General features: G+C 33.9%; 2 protein-coding genes across 2 annotated transcripts; both read left to right on the forward strand.

The window, feature by feature from the left end:
• Positions 1-867: 867 nt before the first annotated feature.
• Positions 868-5,406, forward strand: LOC18041412 (zinc finger transcription factor YY1). The gene is made up of 6 exons (XM_024184974.1): positions 868-1,050; positions 1,195-1,252; positions 2,268-2,465; positions 3,122-3,211; positions 3,979-4,122; positions 4,743-5,406. The coding sequence occupies exons 1-6, from the start codon at positions 965-967 to the stop codon at positions 5,283-5,285; spliced, it is 1,119 nt and encodes a 372-aa protein (XP_024040742.1). The 5' UTR covers positions 868-964; the 3' UTR covers positions 5,286-5,406.
• A 12,569-nt stretch (positions 5,407-17,975) lies between these two features.
• LOC18041886 (zinc finger transcription factor YY1) lies at positions 17,976-23,649 on the forward strand. The gene is made up of 7 exons (XM_024183415.1): positions 17,976-18,324; positions 20,617-20,805; positions 21,114-21,165; positions 21,266-21,323; positions 21,477-21,551; positions 22,319-22,462; positions 23,083-23,649. The coding sequence occupies exons 1-7, from the start codon at positions 17,976-17,978 to the stop codon at positions 23,623-23,625; spliced, it is 1,410 nt and encodes a 469-aa protein (XP_024039183.1). The 3' UTR covers positions 23,626-23,649.
• The last annotated feature ends 1,347 nt before the right edge of the window (positions 23,650-24,996 follow it).

Raw genomic sequence — 24,996 nt, forward strand, 5'->3', positions numbered from 1 at the left:
ATTAATATTTATTAAAATTAATGTTTAATATTATTAATTTAAATATAATATTTATTTATTTTTATTTTATTAAATTTAATAAAATAAATATGATATAATTATTATTTTTAATAAATATGATATTATTTATTTTATTAAATATGATATTATTTATTTTATTAAATATGATATTATTTATTTTATTAAATATGATATTATTTTATTTTATTAAATATGATATTATTTATTTTATTAAATATTATTTATTTATTTATTTTTATAAGGATAAAATGGGAAGAGGGGGGAGTGGATTCCCACTCCCACCTCCCCCCATGGGAGTGGGAATCCCACTCCCCACTCTAAAATTGGGTGGGACCCACGGATTCTCACTCCCACTCCCCTTTTTTAATGTAAGTAAACACTGGAGTGGGAGGAACCCACACTCCACACTCCCACTCCAGAAAGTAAACAATACCTTAATTGAAAAATGATTGATGACATATCCATAGCTATTTGTTTACTTCATTTTTATGATAATGTAATTGTAGAAGAATTACTCATCTTCGTATTTTACATATGCTTAAAATTAAATAAAATTCTCTATAAATTATTATATCTCTTATTTATTTTATTTCTTTCTCTTGTTATATTGCTAGGCTCCAAGTTGAAAACTAATTTAACAAAATTTTTATTTCTTAATAATTTTTTTTTTAACTTCTTTTCAATAATTATGGAATTAAATTTCTAACCGTTTTGTTAGCGGTTTGGAGAAACCCGAAATGGAAAAATCCCTTGAACCGTCCGGTCCAATTCCATCACACCGAACCGACGTCGTTCCATCAACACGCCCACAAACCGAATTGCACTTCAAAGGTTCAACAGCTTTGTTCCCCCAATCTCACTCTTTCTTCGAAACGGCTACTTTGTTTCAATTCAATAAAACAATCAACAAATCAAGCCAATAATTTATGCAAATAAAGAACAAATGGAGACTCATTTCACTCACAGTTACTTCGAAAGACGACCAATTGTCAAATCCAAGACTCCGGCTGTTAAATGGTTCAGAGAATGGTAATTTTGGCCAAATTAGCCAATTCCCTTTTCTTAATTCTTTCAAGTTTCCTATTTTTTAATTCAAGTTTCAATTTTTATTTTTTCAATGCGAAGCAATTTTCTTATTTTCTTATTTATTTATTATTATTATTTTCCTTGAAGGGTGCCCCAAGATATTGCGGCTACTGGTGGGAAGTGCCAGATTTTGAGGTGGGTAAATGCTAAGTGATTTTTATACATTCTTATGCTAACAAAAAACATTTTGGTTGAATTTAAATTTAAATTTTAAATTTTTTTGGTTTTTTTATATGTTGTTATTTGTTAATAACTGTTGTTTGATTCAACTTGTATGAAAGTTAAATAAGTTAGTGTGTGGTGAAGAAATAAATGAAAACTAAGTTGAAGAAACAAATGGAAACTAAGTTGAACAGCATTTAGAGTACCTAATTTAAATGCTTCTTCTTCTTTGCTTTGAATGGGAAATTCTGAGAATTTTGTATGTTTGCAAATTTTGTTGCAATTAGAACTTATTGGGCTATGGTCACAAAGTCTCCATAGGCTATTCTAGTCCAAAGAGGTGGAATTGGGATTTCTTTTGTTATTTTCATTTTTTTGGGTGCTTAAGGAATTCGATATCTTTGAGGATCAGTTTGTTGTGAATTGGATGAGATTAATATTCAAGATTATGAATGGAGAAGATGATACAATTTGTCCTTTTAAACATGCCATTAGAACATTAGTTTTTTTTTAAAAAATAAATAAAGTGTATTTTTTCATTTTATTTGGAAGTTTAAATGATTGTAGGGTTTTCCATATTTTTGCTTTGCTGCTTTTGTGTGAATACCATGTAACTCTATGAGCAACATTGTTTTAAGGTAGCATGCTGTATTTGATGAGTATATCTTGCTAGCTAGTGGTTATCAGTTCTTTCTGTTATCTGTTGTTAAGCTTTCACACTATTTTGTCGGTTGTAGATTCTCATTTGCATTTTTGTTTCTTTCTGTGAGTAGTGCACTACATCTGATGTGCTAATGGTCTTTCAACTTGCTTTTGATTCAATAATGGAAGCTTTGGCATTTAAATTTCCATAGTTTCCATTAGATTCAGGGGAGCCATGTCAGAGTTTTGTAAGAGGAGAAATCTTTAGATGGCTTTGTGTCAAAATTTACTTTTAAGGAATTCTCATTTTCATTTATTCCCAACATTTTATGTCCTCCGTCCGTTTGTGTTCAGAGAAAACGTTGAAGGCCTTAAAGGAGAAGGCAAAAGAGCCAGAGGCACCAGAGCCGGAGCCAGAACCTACCACTGAAGTTCTATTTCTATGCAGCTATGAAGGCTGTGGGAAGACATTTATCGATGCTGCCTCTTTGAGAAAGCATGCTCACATTCATGGAGAGAGACAATATCAGTGTCACTATGAAGGATGTGGAAAGGTAAGACATGACGCATTTAATGTAGTTTTTAATATTTCATTCATGATTTCTTTAGACTGCTTAAAATCATGAGATTCATCATACTTCTTGAGGTTTAAAATATGATAATAGTTTAAAAAAGAAAAGGAAACTATTATATGTATGCGTAGAGACAAGCTGTTGTGTCTGATCTTGGACATACTATCCAACATGGCCTCTCTAAAAATTGTGGGATGTTGGATTAAACAAAGTGAGGAATTTGGGTTTGTGGCTGAGGGCGGGAGTGTTTCTGAGTTGTAAAAATTTGGGGAACTTCATGTGTATGAAAGCAATTTGCATCGATGATTTGAGTGGGGAAGCAAAGGTACTATTGAGAATCAGGTGCTATCACCAAACATTTTTTCTTTTGGTGGGTCTTTTTGTGCGGCTAGTTCAAACCCTCTGGTTAAATAAGATCTGTCAGTCTGGTTTGGGACTGAAGGTGGTCCAGCCTTGTTCATATACAGTCTTTTGTAAACAATCCTCAAATTGTTTTCTTGGTATATTTATGTTATGTTAAAGGCTAAGCCTCATCACTTTTTTTATTTCTCTTTTTCTTGAATTTTTTTTTAATTGATGTCGTTCTTTCAGGCATATAAAAAATGGTTTTTGAAGTAATTTTGTACTTTTTGATGCAGAAATTTTTGGATAGTTCGAAGTTAAAAAGACACTTTCTTATTCATACTGGAGAAAGAGATTACGTATGTCCTCATGAAGGCTGTGGTAAGGTGAAGAATCTATCCATCCTAAAGCATTTTGTCAAAACTTTGCGGAGGCTACCTTATCTTTTTCTTTTTTCTTATTGCTGACATTATCATAAGATATGAGAAATATTATACATTTGTTTTCTGCCTGAAACATTTCTATTTGATGATTGATTCCATTGTCTTATGGTCCCTTGCCCACAATTTTAAAATTTTAGGTCATTTGGTAAATAATATTAATACCTTGGATGTTTAATAATATTTTGAAAAGAGAAGTACAGTTTGTTGTACCCTGTGATTGCTGAGGACATCATGGGTTTTAGTAAGCAAGATTCTGTGAGACGCTTTGATTGCCATACAATATTAAGTGTCATGTATCCAATCCAGGGGGACCCAATGATGTTGAAGTCTCAGGCTGGCAAGTGGAGGATCATGGAGTTCAGTCTTGAGAATTGCCACTATGCAAAAGCCACTTAGGGGTATTAGTGTATTTGGAATCCCCCTATAACCTTGTTTTATTTGGACCGACTCTCTGTGAAGACCTCTCCCATTATTATTGAGAATGAATGTTCGGTACTTAATATCAGGGTTGGTTGTATTGTAACTTGGATGGATCAAATATGAGAGACTCATGTTTTTTCATCATCTTGTAAAGGGCATAGTGCTAATCTTACCTTGAGGTTGCCGTTTTGGCTTAAGATGTTACTTTATTGTACATTTCTGTATGTGCACACACTTGTACTTGTACCCAGCATTTGTGGTGTTCCTAATTACAAATATGAAATATGCAGGCATTCTCTTTGGACTTCAACCTGAGATCACACATGAAAACACATTCACAAGAAAATTATCACATCTGCCCATACCCAGATTGTGGAAAGAGATATGCTCATGAGTACAAGTTAAAGAATCATATTGCATCTCACCACGAAAAGGTTGGTGCTATTTCCTTGCTGTTACTATTTTGCAGTGCCAACGCCTTTTTAGTATTTTTCTATGCTATTTTAGATATTTTTCCTGCTTTTTTTGTTGCATTTTAAGTTAATTCCTTTCATAGAACATATCTTATGTAGTTTATGATGTGTAAAGCAACATGACTTCGGTTTCATCTCAGATTATATTAGTCATCTGTCAAAAGGAATTTTACTTATTTCTTTTCTAAAGATATCCTTCAAGTCTGTTAACAATGGCAACATATGAATGTTTGTGTTCTAGTGGAATTGTATTCATTTCACCTTTAGTATGGCCATAGTACAAATGGTTATTATTATCACTGAAAGATGTAGTACAGAAACCATCTGCTATTTTTCTTAAAACTCTTAAGATCATCCCATGTGTCGCTGGTTGACTTCACTGTAGATCTAGAATGGTTATCATAATTATGTTCTTTTTATTTTTTTAATTTTATTTGATATACATAGGACATCAAAATACCATTCTGCCAACATGAATTTCAGAAATTGATTGCCATGAAGCAAAGATCGTCTGTATATATTTTTTCTCTCAAAACTCGTATATCATATCTGATTCTTAGTTTCGAGATTTGATTTCTCAGAATGCTGCAGTGGAGGTGCCCAGATACGCTACTCCTCCCGAGAGGATAACAAAAACTCCCAAGCCACCTGCTGGGGTTTATGGTTCTGCATCATCTGAACGTCCTTATGCATGTCCTTATGAAGGGTGTGAAAAGGCATATATCCATGAATACAAGCTTAAACTCCATCTGAAGCGGGAGCATCCTGGCCATATGTCTGATGAAAATGCCGAGAATGCCACAACTAATGCTGATAATGAGATGGATGAAGGCAGTGACCAAGATGCCTATGCTGGAAAACGTGTTAATGGTAAAAGTCAAAAACAAAGCCGGGCGAAGCCAAACTTGAAGATGCCTCCTGCAAAAGTAACGCAACGCAAAAGCTCAACTCCATCTCCTGCCACCTTGAATGTAGTGAGAAAGCAACAATGGACTCCTAAAGAAGAAGTTTACGAGGAAGAAGATAGTGAAGAAACTGAGGAAGATCGTGACAATGTTGAGGATGGATTTAGGTACGGGGAAAATAATGAAGATGATGATGAGGAGACTGAGTACGAAGACTGAAGCATATAAAAATGTTTCCTTCACCCTTCTGGTAAGGGCACCTTGTATGTATCTAACCCTTACAAACAGGTTCTCTGTCATCTTTTATCTGCTTGCTTTCAGCATCTTTTTTTCTCTCATTGCAGCATATAAATAAAGTTAAAAATTTTTAATTTTAAAATATTGGTGATTCGCTAAAGAATTTCATATGACGAATTTGTGAATTTTTCATCTTGGGATAAACACAAAGCTGATGCAATCAACTCATCATGCCAAAATTTATGCACCTGAGCCGCATAAGAGACTTGACTGGTAAGTTTGACAAAATTTCAATCGTTATATCATCAGAACATAAATGATTTGAAAGAGAGGGGAGACCACAACATGAATAAGTTAATCAGTTAGTGTCATAAAGAGAGATTTGGATTCATTAATTGTTTACTTTTGTGCTGGCTCTAACAAAGCTTTGATCATAAATTGGCAATCCATTTGGAAATAATTTTCAACCTCCAACCTATAGCCCATCAATCACCCACTTGTAATTTCCCGGGCAAGTAGAGCGTAAACCATTTTACCAAGCAATGCATGTAGAACTTAAATCTAAGATATGCCATGAAAATTGGAAAAATTAGGATAATTCATCTTCTCTCTTTTTAATATTCTTTTATTTAAAAAAAAATGGATAGGGATAGAAATTTCACCCACCACACACTAATCCTTGATCCCAAATCTACTTGTATTAATGTTTATAATTAATTTCTTCTATTTAATACTTGTCAATAAGGCCACATAGGTAAGTGCTATAAGATTTCGTGCATTGGAACCCATGGTTATGGACCTGAATCCATTAGTATGGATCATTTTCTTTTCCAATTGAAATCCATTAGTATATGGAAGAGTGAAAAAGTACTTTCGTTGTTCTGGAATAAAAAGTCTTCGTATCTTAATGCATATATTTAATGTATTCGGGACTATTAGAACTTATTACTCAAACTTAAGTTATTGTAATTGCAATAAATATTCATGGCTGGTTGAGCTACACCCAAGAGGCTCTTTATCCTCTCATTATATTGTCATTAGACTCTCTTTGTAAATAAAAACATCATCCGGATCGGTAATTTAGAGATCCCTAATTTCTTATGTATGAATTCAACATATATAGATTTTTAAATAAATGCGCCATTCTTCCACAATCCATAATGTCTAGGAATACTGAAGAAAGGTCCAATACTAAATAGCGATCCATTTGACGATCACATATTTCTTCAACTATTTCTTCTGGATGTGTACACTTGATCATTCGACAGCTTACCGTACTTTCTCATCCCACGAGTCTTGTACCAATAATCAACTTAAAAGAACCACTCGGCTCAGCCCGAGTGGCCAGGGCTGCTGCTCTCCAACTTGGAGGACAGTAGTTCGAACCCCAACAAAAGCATTGTGGAGGTATTTCTTTCCTCAATTAATTGAGTGAAGGTAGTCTTCTCCCTTACCCATGAGTGAGGAGTAGACTTCCCTTGAATATTTGTGAGGGTTAAAATTTGGGCAGAGCTCCATTAACATTGATGTAAGTTGGTCTTAGTAATAGTCTGATTTGTAAATATCAATTATAATCTTATATAATAAGTTGTAATCTGAGCAATAGTCTCATGTAATAAAAAAAAATAATCAACTTAAAAGTCATTGTATAATATGCAAAATAAACCATCATATTAGTCCACGAAATTGTCAAAACGTCTTATAATTTGGCTTTCAATATCTTCATATGATAAATTAACTTGTAAGCGTTTCATCCTGGAATAAATACGAAGCTGATGCAATAATTTCCTTACCAAATTCCACAGAATCAACGAATGCATTAATAAAAAGACGAGTTTCAGCATTGTTGTTCTGGAGATGTGAGATTCGAATCCCCGCACATGAGTAGCCTGGGAATTGGATTGCCGTTACCTAAATTAACCCAAAAAAAAAAAGCTTAATTTATTCTTATTTGAATTCTTTTTCTATCAATTTAAATCACATAAGTAGATATTTTGACCGAGTGTTTTTCAATTAATATGATTTGGTTGGCTATTCGAGTTCGATTATAGGAGAGGTAAGGAGCTAAAATTTTAATTTGAACTCAGCTACCCCTCTATCTTTTTAAAAATACATAAATAAATTTAACAATCGTTTAAATTTACATAATTTAATTATCTTTTGTTTCTTTGCCGTATCAGCTGCTATAGCGAGCATAAGTGCAGGTGGTCAACAGTGAACAGCAACACGGTTGCACACGGTGAATAGTAACACGGTTTGAACAATAACGGTTTGAATAATAATGCGGTTTGAACAATAACGCAGTTTAAACAGTAACACAATTTGAACAGTGTTATACGTTTGGTTATAAATAGAGAGGAGAGGTTAGAGCTTGAATCATCCCAATTTTGAGAGCAATTGCAAGTGAAACAATTTGAGAGTTTTGAGAGAGCTTTTACTTGAGCGCTAGGAGGATTCAATTAGGTGTATTGGAGTTGTGGGTATTGAAAGTTTTTTTCCCACTTTTGTAGAATTCTAAAATTATCTTCCAGTCTTTTTTCCGTGGACATAGGAATTACGCCGAAATAAATTATTGTGTCATTTTCTTTGCATTTGTTTACATCACATTTATATTTCTCTAGAAATTACAGTCTCTGTAATATTGGTAATTGCTCAACCCTGTACTTCTGCAACAAGTCAAACATTCATAGAAATAAAATATTAAATTAAATTGAGGGAAAAAAAATTACAGTGATTTATTCTTGTTATTTCATCATCCATCCAACCGTGGACAACTCAAGGACTCGGCAACAAAGCTGTTGTATTACCTGCGGTCTACCCAAGAAGAAAGCCCTCGTTTAGCGAATGAGACTATTTAATCCACCAAATTAAGTAGTCTTCAAACTTAATTTCTCAAGAGGGGGAAAAAAACCTATTAGTCAAGCGGGGATCAAGGATCCTCATCCCACCCTGAATTAATTATGATGGGATACGTACGAGGACGCCGATCCCCTCCCCTCCCCTCACAACTACCATCCTAATAATAACGATTCTGGACACCTCGCATGTCTTCCACCTCTTCCTCGTATTCTCCATAATTTACTTGATTGAATGTTTTAAATTTCCATTTCGATTGGCTTTTCAGTCTCGTTAGGACATATTCTTCGATCCAGCAATGCTACGGAACCTACCAATATTTTGATCGCACCGATACGTGGTTGATCGTGATCCGGCCTGTTCCCTCGCATTGCAACAAAATTAAACTTGTAGCTTTAGAATCAACGCGTAGAATGACCTCCATTAGCAGATAATCATTCAAGCATTTAAGAATTGGCCTAGTGCCGTCTCTGGCATTTAAGAATCAACGCATACTTGAATCGATGAACATGACACAATAGTGATAAAACAACTGTGAAATAATAATATGGTGTAATAATGTTAAGTAAGAAATTAGGAATTTTTTTTTTCTTGAACAACACTATAACGGAACATGATCTTCTCCCGATCTGAGTATTACTGAGCTTTTAATAATCTTTTGCCATGTGTCTTTTAGTGGTACTGTATAGGTAAGATTTAACTTCTTTAACTTTTTTATTTATTAACAACCAATCAATAATTAATTTATTTGCTCAGGACATGATCAGATCAGGAGAGAATCATGATTACACTATAACACCCTACGTTTTCACAATCATTTTGTCGCTGTTTTGTCACTGTTAGGACAATTCTTCATTTTTCCTGGCGTTTATTGCTCAGTATATTTCTTTACTGTGTGATTGTTTCCATCTGAATTATTCCTTTATTTCGTAATGCAGCCTACAAGTTCAAAACTTTAACCAGGGTGATATATGCTTGGAAATATTCCTCGCGTGGTGGGTTATGTTGGCCTCTACCATGTTTTCTGCCACCTTATGCCTCAAAAAATATGTATTTGACCTTCAACAGAGATTTTGCCAGACCACATCCATTTCGTTAACCAAAGATATATTGCTGCTTGGCTAGAAAAACAAATTAAATAGAGAAAACACAATTCTATAATTAGAACTTAATTAGAAGGAAGAAATAATTAACTAATTAATTGTAATATATATGAAAGAAGATAAACTAGTAAGTGCTCGTGTCTATGATAAGGTGAGTACCTAAACACATGATAGAATAATTTTATAACTCCTTGTAAATTATGGACTAATAGGATTAAGTGAACAGCGTCGCCTACTGAATTATTACAGACACAAAAAATATGTTTTAATTTTGGATCCTAAATTTTGTTAAAGTTCGAAAAAAAAAAATAAACTGTTTGGTTTAATAATGTAAAGATTATTAATACTATTAATCTTTAAGATCCGAAAGACCCAACACATTGCTACAGAGCCCAAATAATATCTCCCACGCAATTGGATAGTGAACTCCGCTGAGCAATGCACGGAACAAAATTTATAGCTTGAGTATCAACACATAGTGTCACCTCCATTAGGAGAGACTTGTTCAAGCATTTATAAAGTGGCGTAGTACCGTTTCTGGCGACTATTGCGAGAGTATAATTCCCTTCAGAGAGACCGTCTCCATCTGGATTTATGCCTGCATCTCGAAATGCGGCCTCCAAGTTCACAGCTTTAGCCAGCGTGATAGCAGTTCGTGGCCTCTGCCGTGATGCTTCCACTCCCTCTTCCAAAACTGTTCATTTTCATTTCGGGTAAGACTTGGCCAGAACTTGTTCATCTCGGCAGCAAAAGATTTATTGCTTTCTAGCTACAAAGAAAGAGTAAAAATTAATTAATAAATGACCGTAGAATAATGTATAGGAAAAACTATATATATAGCCCATGGGAGTGAAGCAGGTACCATGGCTGGTACATTAATAGTTTGATTATTGGTATTTGTCGAGGACCTGCCGGAAGAATTTACTGGCCAGAGGCCGTGTAGGACGAATTTTGATGGCTTTATTCTGCAGGGCTCTGGCCTATGAACCTGGCAGTACACAGGTGGCCATGTCTGGACTAGAAAATATTGACGAAAATCTTGTGCACCACCGGAGGCGAATGCGATGCAGGAAACTGAGAAAACAAAGAAGATGAACGAGAAACTACTCTTCATTTTGATTAACATTAATTTGACAATACTAAAATGCATAAGAGTATAACTGACACATAAATAGATAATATTAAGCAGTGGTATGATAAAAGGAAGATGGGTGCATGTACAAACTAATTAATGTCATCATAAATAATTTTAATAAGGACCATCCCCCCCTGCTTAATTTGTTTTCTTTTTGTTTTGGGATAAATTGGTAATTTTCACTTCATTCCTTGACAGCTGTTGACCTATTTTTTTTTCCCTCCCTAAACAAACTAATTCCATTGTAAAAACTGAATCCTAAAAATCATCTGAAACACACAACTCCAATTATCATTCGGACCATAGAATTTTCTCTTATTTTGAGCATCTCTTCCCATAATTAACTTGTGGTTCCCCTCTATCGCATTCTTCTATTATAAAGCATTTTAGATGTTACATTATAGAATCAAAATTACTGATTATATTTACAATCAGGAAGAGATAATAATGTTGACAACCAATATCAATTCTTTTCCCGAAGATATAACGATTGAAATTCTGTCAAGATTGCCAGCTAAATTTGTTTTGCGATTCAGGTGCGTTTGCAAGTCCTGGCTTGAGTTAACTAAGAAACCTTCTTTCATTTCCAAGCATTTCCAAAACAATAGTACAAGAACTCGTCTTTTCGTTGATGCATCTGTTAGTTCTGCGGTATTTGGTATGGGAATCGTTACATCAGCTTTGTACTTATTCCATGATGAAAAACTTGCAATTTATCATATGAAGACATTAAACCCCAAATTCATGATAAATTTGTGGGCTATCATGATGGTTTATTTTGCATAATGCAGAGTTCAACGAATCGTCTAACTATATGGAATCCAGCAACAAGAGAATTTAGAAACCTTCCAAATTATAAATATTGTAATTCTTCCAACCGTTTAATACCTCCTAGTACTTTCATCTGTCTTGAATCTGATCCCATAAATAATGACTTTAAATTGCTTTTCGTACACAACTTATGGAATGAGAAAAGGAAAAGGTATGGTAAGGTGCCTAATGTTCAAGTGTACGGATTCAGAACAAATAGTTGGAGAGAAGTACATGGTCATCAATTGGATCGTTATTTTGTATTAGACGGAGGTAAATTTGGTACGTCCACATACTTGAAGAAAGTTTGTTATTGGTTGGTAATCGCGGATACTCGAGACCTAAAAGTGATTCTTTCATTTCACATGGATAATGAGGTGTTCGAAGAAATAAAAATACCTCCACATGTAAATTATTACTCGTCTATAAGTTTATATGAAGACTCTCTCTCAATTGTAATTCCAGACGCAGAGCAGTGTTTTGAGATATGGGTGATGAATGACAATAAGTGTTGGGCAAAACATTTAACCCTTGGACCTTTCTTCAATTTTCGAATAAATTTTGGATTCTGGAAGAATGATGCTTTTTTTATAGAATCAAATTCTAGGATTTATGGTGGTTGCCTTTTTTTACATGAACATCGTACGAAGGAAATTAAGAATCTCCAAGTCACAAATCCCCAATTTGTTGTCATCTACAAAGAGAGTCTAATGACTATACAATGAGAGGAAAAATATTGTATGATAAATTGACCTATATTTCATAATTTCACAGAATTTTTTATTTTATTTTTTTTGTTCATCATGATCAAGAGCGCGTGGTAGAAAATATACGTGGATGATTGGTGATTGGCCGGCTTTACAATACCAAGGCCTCTGGCAAACTATAAATTAGGATTTTACTTACGTATTATTAAAGAAAAATTGTTTGGGGGTAATATATATGTATTATGTAAGAATTTGTTGTTTAATGTTGTCTTCCTTGCTTCTTCGAATGAGAAATAGGAGTCAACTTTTAACTACCAAAAATCAATAATCATTTATAGCAGGAGTAGTGCTATATATCCCAAAAATTTTATTTCAAAAAGCTATCCTAAAGGACGTGGCATTGATCAATTTTTTTGGTGAGAAGTATACAATTAATTCACTTGGATCTTATAAAGAATTACCAACCAATTAATGAATAACATATTATTTGAGATGTACTTTAGGATAAAAAAATTGAGATATCTATCATTACTCTTTATAATAGTCTTTCATATAAAATTTTGTTGTTTCTTAAAATAAATTAAAATCATAAAAAATATTATACAAAGGAAAATTAGCAGCAACAAGGTCTAAACACTCCTAAAATCGCGACAATGCAATCAGGGCTGCAGTCCGATCCTTATAATGAGAATGTATTGAGTCCTGTTTACAATCAAAATGAATTACCTAATGTCTCAAGCTAGGTCCACATCTACAATATCGTTAATCAACAACAAGTATCTTGGAGAATAACTTGGCTTTCACTCACACTTCATCAAAGGGATCTTTTCATTTAGAGACCTAACATTCACAATTTCTTATTGTTAATAACTCCTATTTCTCATTTAGAGAAGCAGGAAAAACAACCTTTAAGCAATAAATTTTTACATAACACATATTACCAAAAAAAATTACTCTTTAATAATAAATAAGTAAAATCCTAATTTACAGTTTGCCTAAGGCCTTGGTATAACCAATCATCCACGTACATTTTCCACTACATACGCTCAATCATGATGAACCAAAAAAAAAAAAGAAAAAAATTCGGTGGAATTATGAAATTTAGGTCAATTTATCATTCAGTGTTTTCCTCCCAGTGTCTATTAATTTTTGGAGATGAAAACGTGTTTTGGTTCTATGATTTGGAGATCCCTAATCTCTTTCTTACTATGTTCATATAAAAGAAGGCCGCGTAGAATAAGGCGACCACGATTAAACCTATATTCTAAAGAAAGCACATCATTCTTACATAATCCATGATATGTGGGAATATTGCAGAAAAGTCCGAAGGTTAAATGTTTTGCCCAATACTTAATGTCATTCATCACCCATCCCTCAAAACAATTATGTGTATCTGGAATTACAATTGACAAAGAGTCTTTATAGAAACAAAGCTCGGTGTAATCATTTACTCGTGGAGGTATTTGTATTTTGTATTTCTTGAAACACCTCATCATCCACGTGAAATGATAGAATCACTGTTTGGTCTCGAGAATGTGAGATTACCAACCAATAACAAATTGTCGTCAAGTACGTGTACTTGCCAAATTCTCCATTTAATTAAAAAATAACGATCCAAATATTTACCTCCAACTACTCATTCTCAATGTGTACTCTTGACCATTTGACACCTTACTATACCTTTTTTTTTTTCTCATGCCTTTAGTCGTGAACCAAAACCAACTTAAAGTCATTTATTATGGGATTAGATTTAAAAATGTTAGGATTTTAGTTGTAATTGGAGTCAATCTTGTATTTAGCTGGCATAATATTCTTGTAATATTCTCTTTTCTATTCTTGGTATGTAAATAAGTTAGTTTAGGAAGGTTGATTGATTGTAGGAAGTCTAGCTTGATTTATGGAGAACAGTATAGATGTAATCTTGTATATATATGTATAGGATGGAATGGCAGAGAAGCGATTCTCACCACACCAAAATTAGTTTGTTCATGGTATCAATCAAAGGTGAGTGATGAACAAGTGAGAAATCAGATTTCGCCATATTGCCTCCAAGTAAGTGATAATTGTTGAGTGTTAGAAAATGTATATTTATAAAGGAGAAAATCGTCATTTTACATTTCAAGTCTTACTAACATCCTTACTTTTATGTATTTACGCTTCTTGTGATTTAATTATGTGTGTCTTATTTTAATTAAGTATTTTATGTATTTTAGGGGCATCATGGTCATTTCACAATGAACGAGAGATCAGACGGCAAAACATACATTACTTTTGAACTTAGGATAGTCGAAAACCTAAAGAGGAGCATAAAAGGAAAAATGGTACTGTTCACATGTACGATACTGTCTACGTTACTGTTCACGACACTGCTCACATAGACAGATCGATGATGTGGCATTGACTGATGAGGTGTCACGATCCTATTGGACTAAAATTTTTATGTACTGTTTATCGGTGACGTGGCAGCATGTTAGTGGACCAAAAATTACACATACGGTACATGCGTATACATAGGATTATTTTCAACCAAACTGCATTACTGTTCAAACCGTGTCACTATTCAAATCGCGTGGTCAAACCGTGTCACTGTTGATAACTCTAGGAAATGAGAGTTATTACATCTATTCTAGACTTGAATAAAGGCCATTTAGAAAGCAAATAATGTATTTTGATTACATTTTGGCGAATTTTTGCATAAACATTCATTTTAGTTTAGTCTTAACAAGTTTTGCATGAATCATAGTAATTTGTGCTAAAAATAGGTTTTAAATTCATAAAAGGATGCGGAGACATTAGATGAAAAAGAGGAGGAAAGAAGATGACCACAAAAGAAGGAAAGCACAATCAGAAATGACACAAGTGCCGTGGCGGATGTTAGAGCAACCAATGCTGCAGCAATCTGGGAGAAACGCGGGAGAAAATATAGGCGCGGGTCAGCAATTAAATTACAAGCTGCATGTTTCCTAATTTAAACACAGGCACGCTCATGGGTGTTGGTTCGGAAAACCTAATTTGCAAGTATATAAAGGAGGCATGCACCACAAAGAATGGCCGAGTGGAATAAGCATTCAAAAACAATTACAAAGGCAAGAAGAAGATCAAGAGTAAGGAGGGTTGTTCGGCATCATTGAAGAGGAGGATCCTTAAACTTTCATCGTGCTCCACTCATATTATCTTTCTTCCTTTGATTTATTGGATGTATTTTGCGATCAGTATATTTATGTTTATTTTTCTCATTCAAAACATGAACTAAATTTACTTGTAGTTGATTAACAAATATCCACCCCTACTTAGCATTTAGCAGTCAACGTTATTTTGAGAAAATAATTGTTGTAAAATTTTAGTTTCGAGACAATAAGTCGTCCATGTGCGTTTATCAATTGGGAATCGGAATTAAAATAAGTTTTTTATTTAACTTTTAGAATTAGAGTTGGAATAGGCTGTATCCTCATCATTGGTATGTCTACTTTGTCAAGGATCAGAATGAATCATTGCAAGTTAATTACCAAAATGTCTTTAGTTAATTATTATCCTCAGTATTATTTCTATTATAACAGTAACAATAACAATGATTAAAAAAAATAGTAATAACAACAACAATAACAATAATAATATCTTAACCGGCACATAGGCTTTAGATAAAACAATTGTTTAATGTTTTGTAGACAAACAACTAGTTGTACCTAAGAGAAAGAAGTAGATGACATGTCTTCCGATACTTTCATATAACTGACATGTGTAAATAATATGTGCCGGTGCATATGCTAGCTGACATGTGGTTTATTTTTTAAAATGTAACCGACATGTCATATATTTCATATATAAGACAAAGACATGATGTCTGTTTATTTTCTTGACAAACAACACCTCATCTTTAATGTTGAATTCCAAACGATTTTATTAAAAGTAAGAGATTGTTTGTTTTTCAATAGTTGCTTGAATAATAATCCTTACAATTGTAATTGTAAAAAAAAGAATAAAAAAATATGAGTGATCACAACCTTTAAGTTCTAATTTTGAGTCCCAACTACTATGGGTCACTCATCTAATAGATCATGAATTTCATAATTTATAAATTACATATTTATCATCTAATAGATATGTTACTCAATTTTAAGGTAACTATAATAAGAATTCCAATTACAACTGTGACTATTGATTACAATTAAAGTTGTAATTACGATTATGTATAATTTTTTATTAAAATTATATAAAATATGCTATTTTAATTAGTTAACTGGTAAGTACTAAACCCAAATAACCATTTAATAGATTTTCATATTCAAATTTATTGATTTCTTAAATTAAAAAAAGAAAACTACATAATTGAAACGACCCGCCCCGCAACCTCCCCCAGGGCGAGTCTATCTAAACTCGTAAAATCGAATTAATAACAAATCTATAAAAATTTCGGCAGAGTCTCCCTTATAAATAAAACATATCCAACCCTGCAATTGACAAAATAACACTCCCGAAATAATTTAATAACCAAACATCCTCCATAACCAACTTCTCAAACCAACTTCTCAAATATCACCAAAATCATCCGAATATTAAAATACAACGATTATCCTTAATAACATAAAATAATAACACAAATTTCGAATATAATAATAAAATCCACGACTTCTAGCACCATCACGTGACCACAATATCAAACTAACGTTCACTACTGGGTTGACTGATGTACCTGTAAATCTCCTGTGGGGGGAAAAATATAATAAAAGAGGGGTGAGTATAAAACTCAGTGAGCTCAGTGAGTGGATAGTAGGTGCTGATACTTTAATAAATTATTCAAAATCATTTAATCTTTCTCAAATCTTTTCTTAAATCAATTTCAATTTCGTAAATCAATTCTCAAATCAATTTCTCAAAATATCATAAACTCATTTAATTCAAATTGAATAACTGCAATAATAAATCTGCATAAAATCGATGGAATCACCATACTCATATTAAATACTGAATACTAAAAACTGTCATCAAACAAGTACCCAGGGGATAATCTGATCATATCCGGGCTACAACGGCCAGGCAATAACGCACTATCTGGGTAACGTCACGCCCCGGAGCCACAACGGATAGATGGGGACGATCTCATCTCATATCTCATATCTCTTATCTCATATATCTGTACTGTGCATGCATAAGCCCCCAAAAGGCAAAAGCGCCCGAACACACGGCCCAAAGCCTCTATGTGTGTCCCGACGGGCCCCAAAGGCCTCTATCTCATCTTATCTGTATCTCTTATCTGTATCTCTTTTTATCTGTATCTCTGTATCTGGAGGGAAGGGTACTGTCTAATGATTTCAAAACTGATAGTAAACATATGATCCCATCTGAAATCTCATTTTCTTTCTATTCAACATATCTCAAGTCTGCTCAATTCTAATATCATGCTTTTACTCAAAAACGCTAATAAAATCATAAATCGAACTCATTCTCAATCATAATAAATATCAACACATAAATAAAAGTCAATTCGCTGGAAAATCATTAAATCAACGCATTAAACATTTATTTCTCAAACATACTGTACTATATAAGAAAATCAGCATATACTATGAAAATAGGTTTTGTATATTCCACTCACAGTGATGATGTCTAGACTCAGTATCAACAACGTCCGCGGGTAGATTCTCGTTCGCGGATGCGGATCCTCCTAATCACGGAAAACACCATAATTATTCTCCGTAAAAACCAATTAATATAATAAATCTCGAAACAAATATCTATTAACGATAAACTAGTCCCGCATGTATAAAATTACCAAAATGCCCCTATAGGCCAAAATTACCAAAATACCCCAACATCAATATTTTACCAACTTATCCTCAAACTTCATGATTTTACCAAATTATCCTCATATTCGTTAATACCCATATTGTCCTCAATTCAGATTACATAAATTAATCACATTGTCGGAAATTACAAAATTACCCTCAGGGCATAAAATTACCGAAATGTCCACTGATTACATAAAATTACAAATTCACCCCAAAGTTTCATGAATTTACCGAATTGCCCCTGCCGGTCAACGGTGACCGGACTTCAGTCAACGATGACGGGGAGCTTAGGTCTGCTAGTTCCGGCCTCGATGAATCCAACGGTGGTGGCAGTGAGTCGCCACGCGCGCTACCGGCGGCGGATCGAAGTTCCAAAGTTCCGCAAATTTTCGGAGATCATTCGGCGAGTTCCGGGCGTCCCCGGCGGTCGTTGCTGGTCGGGAAATGTTGCTGGGGATGTGAGGAACCAGTTCCAAGTGGTGGCGCGTCACAACTCCGGCGGGATCAACGGCAACGAAAACGGGTCGAAGCCGCGACTTTTCGAGCTCGATCACCGGCGTTCTGGCCAGTTTCCGGCGACGATAACAGCAGGGATACGATGGTCTGCTTCCAAGCTTCAGATCGGTACCAAGCACGGCCGGTAAAGTGGCTGGAGTTGGGAGAAATCGTCGGGTCAATCCGCGGGTTACTGGGTCGGGTTCTCGGGTCAACGGGTCTGACTTCTCTCTCTATCTTTCTCTCTCTTCTCGGGTTCTTTCTCTCTAAAATGGAAAACCCGTTTCCCTCTTTCCAGTTATACAATTCTGCCCCTCTTTTTTTTTTTTTTTTTTTTTTTTTAAGCTTAATACAAATTAAGCGAATTTCAGACCCGTTACGAAAATAAAATCCGACCATCGGCGCGTATAATCGAGCTCAATTTATCCCAATTAAACTATAGTGACGAAATTAAAAATTAATAGAGAAGAGGAAAATAAAAATCAGCACTTTATTAAGAAAGTCCAAGTGCGTATATTACAATAATATCATATGAAACAGAAATCAATGATTGCCTTCTATCTATAATGTTCTTCAATTACAAATGAACAACATTAATTCATTAATCTTGCATTTAGTCATAATCAAATGGGAATTAGATTGATGGGTGGGGCACACTTGAGCTATTTGAATTTCTTCTGCACTATTTCATTTAAAAACATGTATTTATAAGCAATATTTTAAAATTTTAAAATCTTAAAATTAACTCAATTATGTCATTCTCTAATTTACGGTTGCATTTTCTCCCTCAAAATTGTCAGATCCTACAAACTAAATTTTCACTTTCACTCAATGTTGGACATTGATTCTTAATCTTTTTTAGTAAATCATAATTACATCTTCAGTTTGTTCCAAGGTTTTTAGTAAATCTAATTATATATTACTTTTTCATTTCAAAGATATCGAAGTAAAAAAAATAAAAAAAAGATATCAAGGCAAAAATATTTTTTTATGGTAAAAACACTTGAAACTTTCAATTTGTGATGGCCTATGTAGAATATGTGGATCTGGATTTGCCCATTTATGAGAGACAAGCATTAACATTCGCTTGTAGGGGTGGCAAAACGAAAAATCGAATCGAATCGAATTTTAAACGAATTGGGTCAAAATTTTGTGGATTCGGATTTGATTTGTTTATTAAACGAATTAAAATCTCAGGATTCAAATTAGATTCGTTTATTAAACGATTATTTAGTTTAATTCGTTTAATAGATTAATAAAAGAATTGAATCAAATTCAAATTCATTTATTATTAATTTATCCTAATAATAAATGAATCCATAACTAATCGAATTGAATATGAATTCGTTTACAAAAATTAAATAAATAATCCAAACCATAAAAGTTTTCATCTTATTTATATATTGTGTTATTATTATTTATAATTACTAGATTAACCTTCAAATTTTAAATTTTTTTTATAAATATTTAAGAATAAATAAGTAATTTAATTAAACGAATAAATTGTATTCGGTTCGTTTATAACCCATTTATTAAATGAATACTAAACGAATAAACGAATCAATGTCTTCAAACCTGAATTCAATTCGTTTAATTAACGAATCGAACTGAATTCACCAATTTATAAACGAATCAAAATTTTCAAACCCAAACGCGTTTAATTCGCTTCAAATTGAATCGAATAAACGAATCTTGGTCCAAATTGCCGCCCCTAGTCGCTTGCAAGAGAACATTGAAAGAAAATATGTTGAGTGGTGAGAATATGATGAATTGGAAACCGAAAATAAAGGTTGATTAGATAATTTCATTTAAAAAATTCGATATCTTTGAGGATCAGTTTGTTGTGAATTGGATGAGATTAATATTCAAGATTATGAATGGAGAAGATGATACAATTTATCCTTTTAAACATGCCATTAGAAAATTAGTTTTTTTTTTAAAAATAAATAAAGTGTATTTTTTCATTTTATTTGGAAGTTTAAATGATTGTAGGGTTTTCCATATTTTTGCTTTGCTGCTTTTGTGTGAATACCATGTAACTCTATGAGCAACATTGTTTTAAGGTAGCATGCTGTATTTGATGAGTATATCTTGCTAGCTAGTGGTTATCAGTTCTTTCTGTTATCTGTTGTTAAGCTTTCACACTATTTTGTCGGTTGTACATTCTCATTTGCATTTTTGTTTCTTTCTGTGAGTAGTGCACTACATCTGATGTGCTAATGGTCTTTCAACTTGCTTTTGATTCAATAATGGAAGCTTTGGCATTTAAATTTCCATAGTTTCCATTAGATTCAGGGGAGCCATGTCAGAGTTTTGTAAGAGGAGAAATCTTTAGATGGCTTTGTGTCAAAATTTACTTTTAAGGAATTCTCATGTTCATTTATTCCCAACATTTTATGTCCTTCGTCCGTTTGTGTTCAGAGAAAACGTTGAAGGCCTTAAAGGAGAAGGCAAAAGAGCCAGAGGCACCAGAGCCGGAGCCAGAACCTACCACTGAAGTTCTATTTCTATGCAGCTATGAAGGCTGTGGGAAGACATTTATTGATGCTGCCTCTTTGAGAAAGCATGCTCACAGTCATGGAGAGAGACAATATCAGTGTCACTGGAAAGGTAAGACATGACGTATTTAATGTAGTTTTTAATATTTCATTCATGATTTCTTTAGACTGCTTAAAATCATGAGATTCATCATACTTCTTGAGGTTTAAAATATGATAATAGTTTAAAAAAGAAAAGGAAACTATTATATGTATGCGTAGAGACAAGCTGTTGTGTCTGATCTTGGACATACTATCCAACATGGCCTCTCTAAAAATTGTGGGATGTTGGATTAAACAAAGTGAGGAATTTGGGTTTGTGGCCGAGGCCGGGAGTGTTTCTGAGTTGTAAAAATTTGGGGAACTTCATGTGTATGAAAGCAATTTGCATCGATGATTTGAGTGGGGAAGCAAAGGTACTATTGAGAATCAGGTGCTATCACCAAACATTTTTTCTTTTGGTGGGTCTTTTTGTGCGGCTAGTTCAAACCCTCTGGTTAAATAAGATCTGTCAGTCTGGTTTGGGACTGAAGGTGGTCCAGCCTTGTTCATGTACAGTCTTTTGTAAACAATCCTCAAATTGTTTTCTTGGTATATTTATGTTATGTTAAAGGCTAAGCCTCATCACTTTTTTTATTTCTCTTTTTCTTGAATTTTTTTTTTAATTGATGTCGTTCTTTCAGGCATATAAAAAATGGTTTTTGAAGTAATTTTGTACTTTTTGATGCAGAAATTTTTGGATAGTTCGAAGTTAAAAGACACTTTCTTATTCATACTGGAGAAAGAGATTACGTATGTCCTCATGAAGGCTGTGGTAAGGTGAAGAATCTATCCATCCTAAAGCATTTTGTCAAAACTTTGCCGAGGCTACCTTATCTTTTTCTTTTTTCTTATTGCTGACATTATCATAAGATATGAGAAATATTATACATTTGTTTTCTGCCTGAAACATTTCTATTTGATGATTGATTCCATTGTCTTATGGTCCCTTGCCCACAATTTTAAAATTTTAGGTCATTTGGTAAATAATATTAATACCTTGGATGTTTAATAATATTTTGAAAAGAGAAGTACAGTTTGTTGTACCCTGTGATTGCTGAGGACATCATGGGTTTTAGTAAGCAAGATTCTGTGAGACGCTTTGATTGCCATACAATATTAAGTGTCATGTATCCAATCCAGGGGGACCCAATGATGTTGAAGTCTCAGGCTGGCACGTGGAGGATCATGGAGTTCAGTCTTGAGAATTGCCACTATGCAAAAGCCACTTAGGGGTATTAGTGTATTTGGAATCCCCCTATAACCTTGTTTTATTTGGACCGACTCTCTGTGAAGACCTCTCCCATTATTATTGAGAATGAATGTTCGGTACTTAATATCAGGGTTGGTTGTATTGTAACTTGGATGGATCAAATATGAGAGACTCATGTTTTTTCATCATCTTGTAAAGGGCATAGTGCTAATCTTACCTTGAGGTTGCCGTTTTGGCTTAAGATGTTACTTTATTGTACATTTCTGTATGTACACGCACTTGTACTTGTACCCAGCATTTGTGGTGTTCCTAATTACAAATATGAAATATGCAGGCGTTCTCTTTGGACTTCAACCTGAGATCACACATGAAAACACATTCACAAGAAAATTATCACATCTGCCCATACCCAGATTGTGGAAAGAGATATGCTCATGAGTACAAGTTAAAGAATCATATTGCATCTCACCACGAAAAGGTTGGTGCTATTTCCTTGCTGTTACTATTTTGCAGTACCAACGCCTTTTTAGTATTTTTCTTTGCTATTTTAGATATTTTTCCTGCTTTTTTTGTTGCATTTTAAGTTAATTCCTTTCATAGAACATATCTTATATAGTTTATGACGTGTAAAGCAACATGACTTCGGTTTCATCTCAGATTATATTAGTCATCTGTCAAAAGGAATTTTACTTATTTCTTTTCTAAAGATATCCTTCAAGTCTGTTAACAATGGCAACATATGAATGTTTGTGTTCTAGTGGAATTGTATTCATTTCACCTTTAGTATGGTCATAGTACAAATGGTTATTATTATCACTGAAAGATGTAGTACAGAAACCATCTGCTATTTTTCTTAAAACTCTTAAGATCATCCCATGTGTCGCTGGTTGACTTCACTGTAGATCTAGAATGGTTATCATAATTATGTTCTTTTTATTTTTTTAATTTTATTTGATATACATAGGACATCAAAATACCATTCTGCCAACATGAATTTCAGAAATTGATTGCCATGAAGCAAAGATCGTCTGTATATATTTTTTCTCTCAAAACTCGTATATCATATCTGATTCTTAGTTTCGAGATTTGATTTCTCAGAATGCTGCAGTGGAGGTGCCCAGATACGCTACTCCTCCCGAGAGGATAACAAAAACTCCCAAGCCACCTGCTGGGGTTTATGGTTCTGCATCATCTGAACGTCCTTATGCATGTCCTTATGAAGGGTGTGAAAAGGCATATATCCATGAATACAAGCTTAAACTCCATCTGAAGCGGGAGCATCCTGGCCATATGTCTGATGAAAATGCCGAGAATGCCACAACTAATGCTAATAATGAGATGGATGAAGGCAGTGACCAAGATGCCTATGCTGGAAAACGTGTTAATGGTAAAAGTCAAAAACAAAGCCGGGCGAAGCCAAACTTGAAGATGCCTCCTGCAAAAGTAACGCAACGCAAAAGCTCAACTCCATCTCCTGCCACCTTGAATGTAGTGAGAAAGCAACAATGGACTCCTAAAGAAGAAGTTTACGAGGAAGAAGATAGTGAAGAAACTGAGGAAGATCGTGACAATGTTGAGGATGGATTTAGGTACGGGGAAAATAATGAAGATGATGATGAGGAGACTGAGTACGAAGACTGAAGCATATAAAAATGTTTCCTTCACCCTTCTGATAAGGGCACCTTGTATGTATCTAACCCTTACAAACAGGTTCTCTGTCATCTTTTATCTGCTTGCTTTCAGCATCTTTTTTTCTCTCATTGCAGCATATAAATAAAGTTAAAAATTTTTAATTTTAAAATATTGGTGATTCGCTAAAGAATTTCATATGACGAATTTGTGAATTTTTCATCTTGGGATAAACACAAAGCTGATGCAATCAACTCATCATGCCAAAATTTATGCACCTGAGCCGCATAAGAGACTTGACTGGTAAGCTTGACAAAATTTCAATCGTTATATCATCAGAACATAAATGATTTGAAAGAGAGGGGAGACCACAACATGAATAAGTTAATTAGTTAGTGTCATAAAGAGGGAATTGGATTCATTAATTGTTGACTTTTGTGCTGGCTCTAACAAAGCTTTGATCATAAATTGGCAATCCATTTGGAAATAACATCAATCACCCACTTGTAATTTCCCAGGCATGTAGAGCGTAAACCATTTTACCAGGCAATGCATGTAGAACTTAAATCTAAGATATGCCATGAAAATTGGAAAAATTAGGATAATTTATCTTCTCTCTTTTTAATATTCCTTTATTTGAAAAAAAAAATTGGATAGGGATAGAAATTTCACCCACTACACACTAATCCTTGATCCCAAATCTACTTGTATTAATGTTTATAATTAATTTCTTCTATTTACTACTAGTTAATAAGGCCACATAGGTAAGTGCTATAAGATTTCGTGCATTGGAACCCATGGTTATGGACCTGAATCCATTAGTATGGATCATTTTCTTTTCCAATTGAAATCCATTAGTATATGGAAGAGTGAAAAAGTACTTTCGTTGTTATGGAATAAGAAGTCTTCGTAGCTTAATGCATGTATTTAATGTATTCGGGACTATTAGAACTTATTACTCAAACTTAAGTTATTGTAATTGCAATAAATATTCATGGCTGGTTGAGCTACACCCAAGAGGCTCTTTATCCTCTCATTATATTGTCATTAGACTCTCTTTGTAAATAAAAACATCATCCGGATCGGTAATTTAGAGATCCCTAATTTCTTATGTATGAATTCAACATATATAGATTTTTAAATAAATGCGCCATTCTTCCACAATCCATAATGTCTAGGAATACTGAAGAAAGGTCCAATACTAAATAGCGATCCATTTGACGATCACATATTTCTTCAACTATTTCTTCTGGATGTGTACACTTGATCATTCGACAGCTTACCGTACTTTCTCATCCCACGAGTCATCATTCGACAGCTTACCGTACTTTCTCATCCCACGAGTCTTGTACCAATAATCAACTTAAAAGAACCACTCGGCTC

This window comes from Citrus clementina, unplaced genomic scaffold (genome assembly GCF_000493195.1).
Source record: "Citrus clementina cultivar Clemenules unplaced genomic scaffold, Citrus_clementina_v1.0 scaffold_5, whole genome shotgun sequence".
Taxonomy (NCBI): domain Eukaryota; kingdom Viridiplantae; phylum Streptophyta; class Magnoliopsida; order Sapindales; family Rutaceae; genus Citrus; species Citrus x clementina.

Bases quoted from the DNA above. Each gene is read 5' to 3' on its own strand.
- LOC18041886 (XM_024183415.1), top strand. From the start codon at position 17,976: ATGACGGGGAGCTTAGGTCTGCTAGTTCCGGCCTCGATGAATCCAACG. The intron at 20,806-21,113 runs GTAAGACATGAC...TGTGTATGAAAG, and splicing joins ATATCAGTGTCACTGGAAAG to CAATTTGCATCGATGATTTG. The intron at 22,463-23,082 runs GTTGGTGCTATT...TTGATTTCTCAG, and splicing joins TTGCATCTCACCACGAAAAG to AATGCTGCAGTGGAGGTGCC.
- LOC18041412 (XM_024184974.1), top strand. From the start codon at position 965: ATGGAGACTCATTTCACTCACAGTTACTTCGAAAGACGACCAATTGTC. The intron at 2,466-3,121 runs GTAAGACATGAC...TTTTTGATGCAG, and splicing joins ACTATGAAGGATGTGGAAAG to AAATTTTTGGATAGTTCGAA. The intron at 4,123-4,742 runs GTTGGTGCTATT...TTGATTTCTCAG, and splicing joins TTGCATCTCACCACGAAAAG to AATGCTGCAGTGGAGGTGCC.